At 49.4% G+C, this 12,921-nt stretch overlaps 1 protein-coding gene across 2 annotated transcripts in view; it reads left to right on the forward strand.

The window, feature by feature from the left end:
* Positions 1-12,921, forward strand: part of LOC113618068 (solute carrier family 23 member 1-like) — a 57,594-nt gene that overhangs the window by 3,658 nt on the left and 41,015 nt on the right. The window contains exon 1 of one of the 2 annotated variants that reach the window (XM_027101822.1): positions 8,835-8,876. The exons of the other annotated variant lie outside the window; for it this stretch is intronic. Coding sequence (XP_026957623.1) covers positions 8,835-8,876 — 42 coding nt within the window. Of the gene's footprint in view, positions 1-8,834; positions 8,877-12,921 lie in introns of those variants that run through there. 2 annotated transcript variants of the gene reach the window in all.

Consider the following 12,921-nt stretch of genomic DNA (forward strand, 5'->3'; position numbering starts at 1 on the left):
CCCTCAACTACCTGCAGGGTGAAATCCTTCCCTTTATAAATAGTGATTTTTTTTTTTTTTTTTTTTTTGCCTGAGGAATCTAGCACTATTATCATTTCCAAAACATCATTCTTCTACAGCGTCTTCCTATTAAGTCTTATGTCCCAACAAAGAAGGAGGTGGGGGGAGCAGACACTGGTTCTGCCCCGCACAAACTGTGCCTGGCTCTGTGGGTGAGCCACTCCCCAGGGTCTCTCAGGACAGCTGGCTGAGACTGGATCCTGGGCAAAGAGCTCTCCGCTCCGTCCTGGCACCGTGCCCGCCCCTCCTCCTCTCCTTCCCACCCAGGGGCCCAGCAGAACTTGTCTTGAATCTGGATAAGCCTCTGAGTGTCTCACCTGAAGGGGGTGCTTTATTCCCTGGGGTCTCGGCCTCAAAGGCAGCAAGTAAACGTGGGCTGCTTCCTGCCCCCAGTCTCCAGCCGCATCTGCTTCTTCCAGTCATTTTCCCTGGGCCTCAGCTGGCTGCCATCGCAGGGGTAGGGGGTCTGCTGGGGCTAGGATTGTGTGGGACCCTCATGGCTCCTGCCTCTGGGCCCCTGGTCTCCTGAGATGTTCCCAAGCACACACCTCACTTCCACACTTTTAGCTGAGAGCTCATGAGTCTATGGGTCAGGTTGCCCTTGAAATGGCAGAAACTCCTGGAAGCACAGACAAAAAGGACCCTCACAGGCCCTACATTCTGAAGAGCTGTCTTGGAACTATGCCTTATTTGCTCCAGCTTTGCTGTGGGTTCAGAATCCTCCCCCGTACTCAGTTTCTGCATTGGGTCCGGCCCCTACCATTTGGTGGGCACCGAGGGCCCCTCCGGTAAAGTGCCCCACTTCCCGCCTGATGGTCGGTGACACCTGCCTGGTACCAGCCAGTGCCACGTTCTGGCAAACACCCCTCTGCCCTAGAGGCCTCTTGGAATGGCCCTTCCCTCTGCAGGAAGAGGTTAGTTCTTTTAGAAATTCCAAGTCTGGCGTAGGGGGCTTAAACTTCATCCTCCATGCCCCTCTTTTTCTAGTCTTTTCCTGTGGATCAGGATTGAATCTGGTCCGCAGCCTGTAACAGTCTGCATCCCCCCCTCTTTGTCCTGCCGTTGTCCCTGGATCTGCTCAAGCCATTTAGTGTTCTGTGGGCCCCTCCCCCTCTTGCAGCCTGGGGAGTCACCCTGAGCCCTGTACTTGAGAGGCTCCACGTTGCTACGTGTGATTCTATCCGGCTCCCCACGGCCGTGAATGGCGCTCCTTCGGGTCTGTGATCAGAGGAGCCTCAGCCAGCCAGGGGAGTTCCCACGCTGGAGGGTAGGACTCTCAGCCTGGAAAATCAAAGGGTGCAAGAAATTAACTGTGTTGTTAAAAAACTTTATCAGTTCAGGGTTCCTGCCTGCCTGCCTTAGAGCTGTGTCATCTAGAATAGGTGGAGAGTGGGGAGAGGAAAACATCTGCACAAAAAACACGCATTAATAGTGCAGAACCAGGGTGTACCAGCTACAGTAAACTCCTGTTTCTTGGGGAAGTGGGGAGGGCAGCAGAGAATCCCCTTCCGGGTGTGTGCTTAGTGGCGGGTAGAGGTGGAAAGCGCTTCTGCGTGGCAGGAGCATAGAAGCAGGCCCACTCCACTGTTGTGTTGCCTACTGACCACATGGCCGGTTCACTTGCTGCAGTAGCACAGAACATGCGTGGGAAGACTTGCTGGGCTCCCCCACCCAGGATGTTCCCTATCATGGTGACAGTGCCGTGTGGCCGCCTCCTTCCTGCATCTTCCTCCTGCCTTTCTTCCCTTTCCTTTGGAAAAACTGCCCCTTCCCCATTCTACGCCTCCCAGAGAGCTGCCAGCTGCAGGACCCCACCTCCACCCTAATGCCGTGGGCTGCCTGCAGGAGTGGGCACATAACCCAGGCGGGCCCAATCAGATCCCGTCTCCTTGGAGTCTGACTTCTGAGTGATGGCACAAGGAAGAGACGGTGGATGGGGCTGAGTTACCCGAAGGTAATGCCCCGAAAGAGAAAGTCCGTGTTCCTTCTGCTGTGACCCTAGACCCACTGCTGCTCTCCTTCCAACTCCTGGTTGGTCAACTCTTCATTCAACTCTTCATTGAGCTACCAGCGCTCTTCAAATAACTGCCCATTTTTTGCTTAAGTTGGTCAAAGTCAGTTTCTGTTGTTGCAACTAATAACACTAACTCATAGCCTTTGATTTACACCTACCAGGCATCCTCTGATTTTCCAGATCCTCTAATGGCCAGGCAGTAGCAGGGTGGGTTATGAGTTGCCAAGAAGGGCTCTGGAATATTGCCCTCTGGAATATGTGGGTCACGAGGTGACCCAAGAAGGCTGCAGAATGGTACTCAGGCCTGCGGAAAAGGTCAGATAGGGCACTTCAAGCTGATGGAGTCTGTAAACCCAGGACCTCTCATGCCAGAGGTGTCTCTGCATGAGAACCCATCTGACTTTCATTGGTCTCTGCCCATCCAGCCCCACCCTCTTCTCCAAGTCTCATTGACCTGGCAGCGGGGGTAGCAGAGGGTGCCGTAGGGAGAGCTGGAATGAAAAAGACGCCAAAGCTGGCTGCAGGGCAAGGGGCAGCTTGGAGCAGCAGCTAAATTTTGGCAACCTGTTTTCTAACTTTGGAATCTGCCTGGTTGTATTGGAGTAATGGTTTTCAACCCCACAAGCTGGTTTCAGGTTTTGGTTTTACAGTCAGCCGCCCCCAGGTCAGTACCATCTCATCCAGGAGTCCAGCCCTGTCTCCTGGGACCTCACCTGGATATTCTTCCCTGGGCCTGGCTTGCCCAACAGAAGGACATGGACACAGAAAGACAGAGACAAGCTGAAGGGTTAGCAGAAGGATTTAGTTACACAAGAACAGAGAAAAAAGAAAAAAGCAGCCCTGGAGTCATACCTGGGCTCTGGAAGAGTGAACTCAAAGGAAAGCTCGTAGTATGTTGAGCTTTGGAAGAGAAATGCAAATACTGATATCAACTGAAGAAGAGAAAATAGGGCAGATACACACTACTATATATAAAATAAACAACAAGGACCTACTATGTAGCACAGGGAACTATATTCGATATCTTGTAATAACCTATAATGGAAAAGAATCTGAAAACGATATATAAAAAGAGAAGAGAATATAGGATTTTTAAAAAAGATTTATTTTTGGCTGCATTGGGTCTTCGTTGCTGCATTCAGGCTTTTCTCTAGTTGCATCGAGTGGAGGCTACTCTTGTTGCAGAGCACGGGCTCTAGGCGCATGGGCTTCAGTAGTTGTGGCATGCGGGCTCAGCAGTTGTGGCTCGTGGGCTTAGTTGCTCCGCGGCATGTGGAATCTTCCCGGACCAGGGCTCAAACGTGTGTCCCCTGCGTTGCCAGGCAGATTCTTAACCACTGTGCCACCAGGGAAGTCCAGAAAATAAGATTTTTAAAAAGTTCTTAGTTATACTTTGTTTAAATTTATTTATTTAAATCATACCTCCATTGTATAATTATAGGTGAAAAAGTATATGCTGAAGATGTTTAAAGTTTTTGGACTGGTATCCTAGAGCAAGAATCCTCAAATTTTTTCTATAAAGGACCAGTTAATAAATTATTTTAGGCTTTCTGGCTTGTCACAACTACTCAACGCTGCCCTTGTTACACAAAAGCCGCGATAGAGAATATATAAATGAATGGGCATGCATGTGTTCCAAGAAAACTCTATTTACACAAATGGGCCATGGGCCAGGTTTTGCCTATGAGTCATAGTTTGCCAATCCCTGCATTATAAAAGGGGATTTAATTAAGCATGAGTATGGGAATTATTTAGACCAGGAGGTCATAAATTAAAAGCCACAATCCACTCGAGGCAGCTTTCCCAAGCTGCACATATCAAAATTTGAAGTAAATAAGTTTGCAAATACAAACCTAAAATTCTACACCTTCAATTTCTGTTAAAACAAGTCAGAGCTTGATAAAGATTTAGAAACCCCCAGCCTCCATGACTAATGTTGGTCTCTTGGCCTTTCACATCAAGAGTATAAGATTAACGAATTAGGTTTTCATTTGAATGAAGCATCTCAGAGACAAGTAGTCCTTAAATTGTTTCCTCAATACTCCCTTGGGTTGTTTTTGTCACATTTTAGACAATTGATTCTGTTGTGTAGAAATATGTTGAGGTCGTCAGCATTGGAATCGATGTTTAAGTTATTTTTAATGCCCTTGAAATTTAACAGTCATTGTTGGTGAAGGGTAAATAGTTGGCAAATGTTGTATAAGTTATTCTAGAACCAGTCTAGGACTGGAGATCAAAGTATAAGTTGTGGATTGGTTTTTTGGTTGCAAATGACAGAAAACACAAATCAAATTTGTTTAAGCCAAAAAGAGAACTTTTTAGCAGAGGTGTATGGCTTGATGTATAGATTCAAATATCACTGGGACCTGGTCTATGTATCATGAGATGGCTGTCAGCAGCTACAGACCAGCATCCTTTAGGTTCAGGTTTAGTGAGAAAGAGAGAATGCCTCTCTCCCCAGAGGCCCAGCAAAGTTCCATTGCATCTGTTGTCTCTGGTTGGTTGCCATGACCATTGCTAATCTAAGGCTGTGACCAGGAGTTTGCAGTGCTCCAGCTGGCCCCTCACCCTCATGCAGGGCACCACGGGGCAGAGTAAACCCTGCCTGAAGCCCATGGACTGGTTGCTGTGGGTCAGGATGGTTCCCAAGAGGAAAATGAGGGGAGGCTAAATGGATTCTCAATGGCAAGACCAAGAGGTGCACCCTGAGTTTAGCTTGACCTTCTGAGAAACGCTGCTGGCCTCTTTCATTCTTGCTGTCAGGTGTGACTTGCCCTATGGCTGTCTCTTGGCAGCTTCCCTCCTATGACAGCCAACAGCCAATTTAGCTGCCCTCAACAGTGAAAAGGTCCAGGTCAAGCCTCCCTGTGTAGCTTATTCCACACAAAGATGGTGCTTTCGGTGGGGCCATGATGCATTACATATGGAGAGGTCCAGTGCCTTTCTCCTCCCAAAGTGGCTGGGGCCTGAGGAACTGCCTCAAATTTGGGATTAGAAGTTTATGTGTGCAAATGTAATGGAAGAGTTTTAACTCTTTCATGTGTTTGAGGAAAGATCATGGGTTCCCAGAGAGACTCCATGTTCTTAAAACCAATTTCTCTCATTGCGAGAACTAATTATTAGAACTAGATTTCCGTAACTTGAAACACAGCGTCATAAATAATAATCACATGTGAATGTGTTGGGTGTGTGTGGCGAACCTCAGGCTGGTGTGTGTATGGGGTAGCAGGATCATTCCAGCTGGGGAGGGAGGGCAGGACCACCAGCTGGGGCAGCTGAGACCGTGGGAGAGTTGCGGGTACCACCGTGGCTTAGGGGTGAGAAATGGTAGCAGAAGCTGAAACTGCACAAATCAGATGGGACTTGAACCCAGCCAAAACCCCGATTGGGACTTGAACCCACTGTCTTTTAATTAAAATCACACACCTGGTCTCAGGACCTACTGAAGTTCAGGTTCTTTTAATTTATTTATTTTTCGGTACGCGGGCCTTTCACTGTTGTGGCCTCTCCCGTTGCGGAGCACAGGCTCCGGACGCGCAGGCTCAGCGGCCATGGCTCATGGGCCTAGCCGCTCCACGGCATGTGGGATCCTCCCAGACCGGGACACGAACCCGTGTCCCCTGCATTGGGAGGCGGACTCTCAACCACTGCGCCACCAGGGAAGCCCGGTTCAGGTTCTTTTTGTCTCAGTGCAGAAAGAATTCAGTGAGAGCCAAAGCGATAGGTAAGAAGTGGATTTATTTAGAGAGATACACATTCCATAGAATGCGGACAGTCTCAAAAGGCAAGAGTGGCCCCAGGGCATGGGGTCATCTCGGAAAGTGAGAGCAGCCATGGGAGAAACACACTCCACAGACAGAGCGTGGGCCATCTCAGAAGGCGAGAGGCCCCGAAATATGGGGTGGTTAGTGTTTATGGGCTGGGTAATTTCATAGGCTAATGAGGAGGAGGATTATTTCAACTATCTTGGAGAAGGGGCGGGGATTTCCAGGAAATGAACCACCGCCCACTTTTTGGCCTTTTATGGTCGGCCACAGAACTGCCGTGGCGCCTGTGGGTGTGTCATTAGCATGTTAATATATTATAATGAGCGTATAGCGAGGCTCAAGGGCTACTGGGAGTCGAATCTTCAGCCATCTTGGACCTAGTAGGTTCTAGCCAGTTCATGTTATATCTTTAAGGGCTATGTCATTTGTTTAAAGGCTGTGCCCTGCTCCCTTCCCTCCTGTTTCAAAGCCAGGCCTGGCTAGTGATGAGTGGAGGGACTAGTCTGTGGAAGTGACTTTTTTTTTTTTTTGGCTGAGGCCCGCGGCTTGCGGGATCTTATAGTTCCCTGACCAGGGACGAAACCCGGGCCCTCGGCAGTGAAATTGCCGAGTCCTAACCCCTGGACCGCTAGGGAATTCCCTGGAAGTGACTTCTAAGGCGTGGAAGGTGGAGGAAGAGGAAAGGGACTGGCTCGGCTCCGCCTCTGAGCTGCTGAGCAAGGTGGGGACAGCGGCGGTGACCGCAAGCCAAAGGGTGAACGCTGGGAGGGCCTGTACAAAGAACCGTGTGGGACTGAGCGTCAGGCTCAGAAGAGAGAACCTGAGGATACAGAGGGAGGAAGGCTCTGAACACACTGTACAGGCAACCGAACGAAGGGGTGACAGGAGACCATCTTTCTGCTTTGCCTCAGTTGTGTAGCTAACCCCGCACCATTTTGTCTCAGGTTACAGAGGAGTTTAATTGTACACCCCAGCCAACGGCAGGGAGAGGAAAGGGTGAAGTGGAGTGAGGAAGGACCTTAAGTGTGGGGAGGGCAGAGGCTGAGAAGCCTCCCACTTCTGTGCCGTCCCAGAAGGTGACAGGGAAAAGAGATGTCCAGCGTGACCTCAACTTTGCCTGTGCCCACAGGTCTGTGAGGGTAGGGGGGCTGGGGGTAGTGCAGGCAGCCCCCCCTCGGACCCCCGCACCCCCCAGCCTGGCCTTCCTGGAGCAACAGCCGAAGCTCGTGGTCTTCACTGTCCATTGAATGTTGGCACCTGGTCTCTCTCCTTACCTCCTGCCTCACCCGCCCTGGGAACTGAACACTTAGTGTGCCCAGGGGACCCCGACAGCTGCAGGACCCATGCCGCCTGGAGCCGAGCAGCCTCACCTTCCCTTCTCAGGTGAACTTGGAGCCCCTGGTGCCTTTTGTAGAGGATCTGTGTTTCCTTTCCAGGTAGCATGGGGAAGCCCCTCCGGCCACACTCCCTGGACCATCTCCTCCGAGCCCCACCTTGTGCATCTTCAGACCCAGGGCGCTTGCCTGTCTCTGTTGGGCATCTCCTTGAGCCCCGTGGACTGTGGAACAAGACTGTCTGGGTTTGAATCTCGGCTCCTGTATTTGCTATGACTCTTGCGCAAATAGCTTAACCCATCGACACCCAAATTTCTTAATCTTAAAAAACCCTGAATTTACAGGATTTTTAATCCTGTAAAATAAGGATGTGAATGCTATTTTTTTGTGCACATTAAGATTAAAAAAAAAAAAAAGGGGGGCTTCCCTGGTGGCGCAGTGGTTGAGGGTCCGCCTGCCGATGCAGGGGACACGGGTTCGTGCCCCGGTCCGGGAAGATACCACATGCCGCGGAGCGGCTGGGCCCGTGAGCCATGGCCGCTGAGCCTGCGCGTCCGGAGCCTGTGCTCCGCAACGGGAGAGGCCACAACAGTGAGAGGCCCGCGTACCGCAAAAAAAAAAAAAAAAAAAGGTGTAGTGCAGTGCAAAGTTTTCAGTAATTACTGACCTTTGACTCTCTTCTTCTAACCTTGGTTTTTCTGTTACAGCCTAAGTCAGCTCTGTCCCCTCCCTTGTCAGACTTCTCATTGTTGTATTTTTCAGGGCTTCTTCTTGGACCGACTCCCATCAACGTCTACGTGTGTCCCACTGTGTGTTTCCCGAAACTTGAGACCCAGTGCTACCCGTTCCAGAACATTCCATCATTATGAATAGCAGGTATTTGCTTGCACTGGACTTCATAGAGTGGGGTTTATTGAGAGTTTTGGAGGAGCGTTTTAGTGCCGTGTGTAGAATAAGAGCAAGACTATACCTTCCTGGGCTTGTCTCTCTGAAAGGGGGGTTATTAGAAGTTTCTGGGTATTAGGGAGACAAGCACCCAAGGATTAGAAGCATTTTTTTCCTCCGTCTCTCACCTGAGGCCTTTGCTCCCGCCTTAGTGGCCTCTCCCAGGTCAGCAGCAACACCTTTCCGTGTCTAATGACTGCATTAGTACATCTCAGGGGCCAGGCTACTTGCGCTACTTTTGCAATGCTTTCATTCCGGCTCAGCCGGTCGCTAGAAATCAGCTTTAGAACACAGAAAAGCCTCTGTGTTCAGCCCAGAGCCTCACCCTCATCCCCCTCATTTCCTGCCCCTGGAAACCTGGCTTCCGGAAAGTGCTCTCCTGCCACATCCCAAGAGGCTGCACCCTGATTTGTTTCCTTGGTAGCAAGAGGGATCATTAACTTCTCCTGCAATTACCCATACTTATCAAATTGTGAAACATTCCCTGCCACTGAAGGCACCTTGGTCCCCTGCAGTGTGACCGGAGAGGGCTGGAGGGGGAGTCTGTTGCAGACCAGCAGGTGGGGCTTGGAGGCCCCACCCTCCCCGGAGCTGGCCCAGATCCTCCTCTTTCTCTGATCATTTTGGCTGGCGGTGAGAAGTTAATCTTCCTCTCCTGGAGCGGCTTCTTTTTTGTTCTGAGAGGAAGCCAACAGGGGAAGACCCTAAGCGGCCATGAACTCTGCCATCACCAGCTGTGAGCACCCCGAGCCCTTGGTGAGCGCTGGTAGAAGAGAGGGAAACATAAGGGGTGGGGTGGAGTAGCAGAAAGGAGGAAAGATGCCTGGAGGGGGTCCCAGCATGAAGTCCTAATGCGGGTTCATTTTTAGTGCTAAGGACATTGACTCGTGTTCTAGGTAAGACTTTGGATTATTAGAGCTGTCCTCCCAACCTCACCCTCACAGAGGCAAAGATTCCTCCCTGGGTGCCAAACTCTGTGAATGAATTACAAAGGAAGAAGGGAGAGCTGAAAAGTCCTCTTTGCTTTACTCTGTTGAGTCTAAATGATTGTTTTGTAGGTTTCTCAGCATTATGATTTCTTTGATCAGAAGCCCTTTCTGAAGCAAGACAAAGAGAGGGAAGCAGAGAGAGAGAGAGAGAGAGAGAGAGAGGGAACTAACATTTACGGAATAACCAGTATGCCCCAGGCACTTTGTATACTTTGTTTTCTACCTTCAAGCTAATGAAGCATGCACCTCTGTTCCCATTTTACAGATGAGGAAACTGAGGCCCAGAGAAGTAAAGTGACAGTAACCTATCTGGAGGCCTCTGTAGCTCGTCCTTGAGCCCTGGTCCTACCATTCTCTCCAACCTATTTTGGCCACCTAAAAACAACAGGGGCAACTGAGTGGGGACCCTCTGCCCACCGTAGCCAGAAAGAGCCTCCCCCAACCAGGCGCAGCCATAGTGTCTGTGGGACAGGTGCCACCCACGAACCTAGGCTGGGCCCTCAGAACTATCGCCTGGAGCCAGGCTGTCAGACCCTGCCCACTGCTGGCCAGCCTTCTGGTAAAGAGACCCTGACCATCTCTTCTGGAATATTGTGGAAGACACCTGAGAGAAATCTCCTGTCTTCTCCAAAGAATTCCTTCTGTTAAAAAACAAAATTCAATGGAGTAAATTTAAAGCTCTAATTGACTTTATTCAATGATTCATGAAACAGGCAGCATCCCATCATAGCAAATAGAAAGGAGCTTTGAGGAGCTGTACAAAATGGAAGAGTTTTATAGGCAGAAGGAGGCAGGGCAAGGAAGTTATTCTATCAAAGAGTGGATTGTTTCAGGTGAGGTCACTTTCCTGAAAGCAGGTGTCTACCAGGCAGATCAGCTCACTAGTGCTGACCAGATAATTCGACTGACTGGTTAAAGGTTACATTCCTGGGAGAGACTGAAACTGCAGTTAGGTGAGATATTAAGTCTTGGTTTGCCAACATGGGGCTTAGCATAAGTGACTCCATTTTGGGCCTTTTTTTTAAAAAAAATAAAACACTTCTGCCACTACCTTATGGAAGCCAAAAAAAAAAAAATCTTGGGAAATAAGTTGAAGACTCCATTTTCTGAAGGCTGTGATGTTTTCCACCTCATTGGTCACCTGAGGCCAGTAGGGAGTAGAAGAGTCTGGACACATCTGATTTTTTTTCAGTGGCCTGTCTTGTTATTTTCTTCAAAGCCTCAGTTTCAGCACCCAGATTAAGAGGCCATTTTCTGAGATGTTTTTGGTTTTCAAGTGCATATTGCTTTGCTAGAATCTTCTAGGGATATAAACATGGGGAAGACAGCTTCCCCACCTTGAAAGCTTATGGCCTAGCTAGGGGAAAGCGGGGTATAAAAAAATATTTCTGATACAAGGGAGAAGATGGTGAATTACATAACAGAGCGACAAGATGTGTTGGGAGTACAAGGAGGGCAATCATATCGGGTGGGGGAAGCAGAAGAGGTACAGGAAAAGGAGGCATTGAGCTCTTTGAAGGTGGGTTTAGGGGAAGCAGGGTCGTGGGGATCAGGTAGGGAGCACAGGGTGAGCAAAGGCACTGAGGCAGGATAATTGAGGCCACGTTTGGAGGGATATGGTCAATCCCATTGGCTAGAGTCAGCTGAATGGAAGTGTTAGGAAGCAAAGCTAGAGGGGCACATCAGGGAGTGGGAGGCTGTATGGGGAATGGATGGAGTCAGAGGGCCAAGGGATTCACTTCCCCCCCCAGGCACCCTCCTTCCCACTGCTGCTCCCTCTGCAGCAGAGTCTCCTGCTGCTCTGCTGGTCTGCTCCTGAGAGCTGGCAAGCTGTCCCTGTACTCACAGGGAAGCACCTGCCAGCAGCTGCCCTCGACACCGAAAGAGGAGGGTTCCATTCTCCCATTTACAAGGGGACCTCGGACAAGCCTCAGTCTCCTCATCCTTAAACTGGGTTGTGAGAATCAAACGAGAGGATGCATTGGAAGGTCTTTGCAAACTGTGAAGCACTATAAAATGCCAAGCCTCAGCACAATGCCTCTTTGGAGCAAGGCTTTTGGCGAAATTACAGCTCGTGTGTTGAGTTGACAGACAATTCCAACCAGGAGACTTTGTGGCCCCCCTTCTCACACCAGTGCTCACTGGCAGGGAAGCTTCATTAAGAGTTCATTCTTCCTTCAAAAAGGTATTTGTAGGCGATCTTCAGCTGCTCTAAGACTCACAGAATTTTCCCGCCCAGGGATTCTCCTGGGATAAAGGCGCTTCCCGTATCCGGATATGCCCTGAGATGGGACTTCTTCCACCTCCATCTGAGAAGCCCCTGCTCTAAAATACCTCTGGGATGTCACTTGTTTCTATGTGTGTCTTTAATATGCTAGTGACTCATCTCTGACACACAGGAATCTCAGGTACACTGTGTACCTTCTTATTTTATTTTTTGTCCCAGTGCTTTGCATAAGTGATGTAAGGTAGTTTACAACAAAAGATGTATTTTGATCAGGCCCTATGCTTTCTACCAGCCATGACTGACGGGTTTCACAGAAGTCTCACACTCCTATCAGAAGCGAAGAACCAGCCGTTCTCAACGAAGACAAGTTTTTCCCCACTCTCAGTTCTAGGTTTTTTTTTTTCATGTGGGACCTCATACAAGGTCAATTTCCCAGAAAACTGTTTTAAAACGATTACAGAAGTGGTTTCTATAACCTTCAGATGGTCCAAGTTGATATCTAGACAGAACTTAGAACATTCAGAGGTCATCAGGCTGAGAACACTCTTTGAGTCATTGACTCTTAATAGGAAAAAAAAAAAAAAAGACCCCAAACTAACATTTCCCTCAGTCAGTGTTTCCCTCCCCATCACCTTTCTGAGAATTCCGAGGGGTCCTGGGAGAAGGTATGAGGTGAGTTTGCTGGCAGCTGTACCTGCCCCAGCCTGGTGAGCTCAATCACCGGCGCACATAACAGGCAGCCACACAGACTTCCAGTATTTTTGCAACCATCCCAGAGTTAGAAGGGGACACTGAGGCTGGGAGAGGGAAAGTGAAGTGTCTATGGCTGCCAAGCAGGGGAATGACAGACCACGTCTCCCCCACTCCAAACTGCGCGCTCTGCTGTTCTGTGTAGCCTACCCAGCATCAATCAACCAACCAGCCAATCAGCCAGCCGCTCTTTCCTTCTGCCCCTCCTCTTTTTTCCTCAGCCTGTTCTCCCGCTCTTGCTGTCGTGCTCACTGACTGTGCCACGCCTTCACTAAAACCTCGCGATAAGTGCTCCAGACTTCCCTCCAGCAGCCTCCCGGCCATCTTTGGCTTGGCGTTGACCTCCTTAGGCAGAGCCAGCCGTCCTTCTTGTGCGACCCAAGTACCAAGTAGCATCAGTGCCTCCTTCTTTTCAGGAGTGTAAATAAGATCAGCGTGTTGTTTCCAAAGAATTCTAACCAGTTAAGTATTTATTTTTTAAAATCCGTGAGAAAAGTTCTTTATGGTCATTATACGTGGGTTCATTTATTTTATAGCTCAACAGAGAATGCTGTGAGCACTAACTCTGTGCTAGAGATGGAGTAGTTTTGGGACTTTATGGCCTTTAGGACGAGAAGACATATGGTAGTGAGGTGTGTTCTGGGCTGTAGTAAACATGCCTCTGAGGAGGGAAGGCCTCGTCTGGTCTGAGGCCGGGGTGGAGTGAAGTCAGGGAATGCTTCCTGGAACAGTTTTGGGATGCTTATTCCCAGGCATTGCTAAATAGATGAGTAGAGACAAAATCCTTACATTTAAGTTTCAGAAACTAAATGCTAGAAGGTTAATGAGCAAACGC

The sequence above is a fragment of the Aethalodelphis obliquidens genome, unplaced genomic scaffold, assembly GCF_003676395.1.
Source record: "Aethalodelphis obliquidens isolate GAN/ISIS:26980383/991018 unplaced genomic scaffold, ASM367639v1 scaffold5, whole genome shotgun sequence".
In the NCBI taxonomy this organism is placed as follows: domain Eukaryota; kingdom Metazoa; phylum Chordata; class Mammalia; order Artiodactyla; family Delphinidae; genus Aethalodelphis; species Aethalodelphis obliquidens.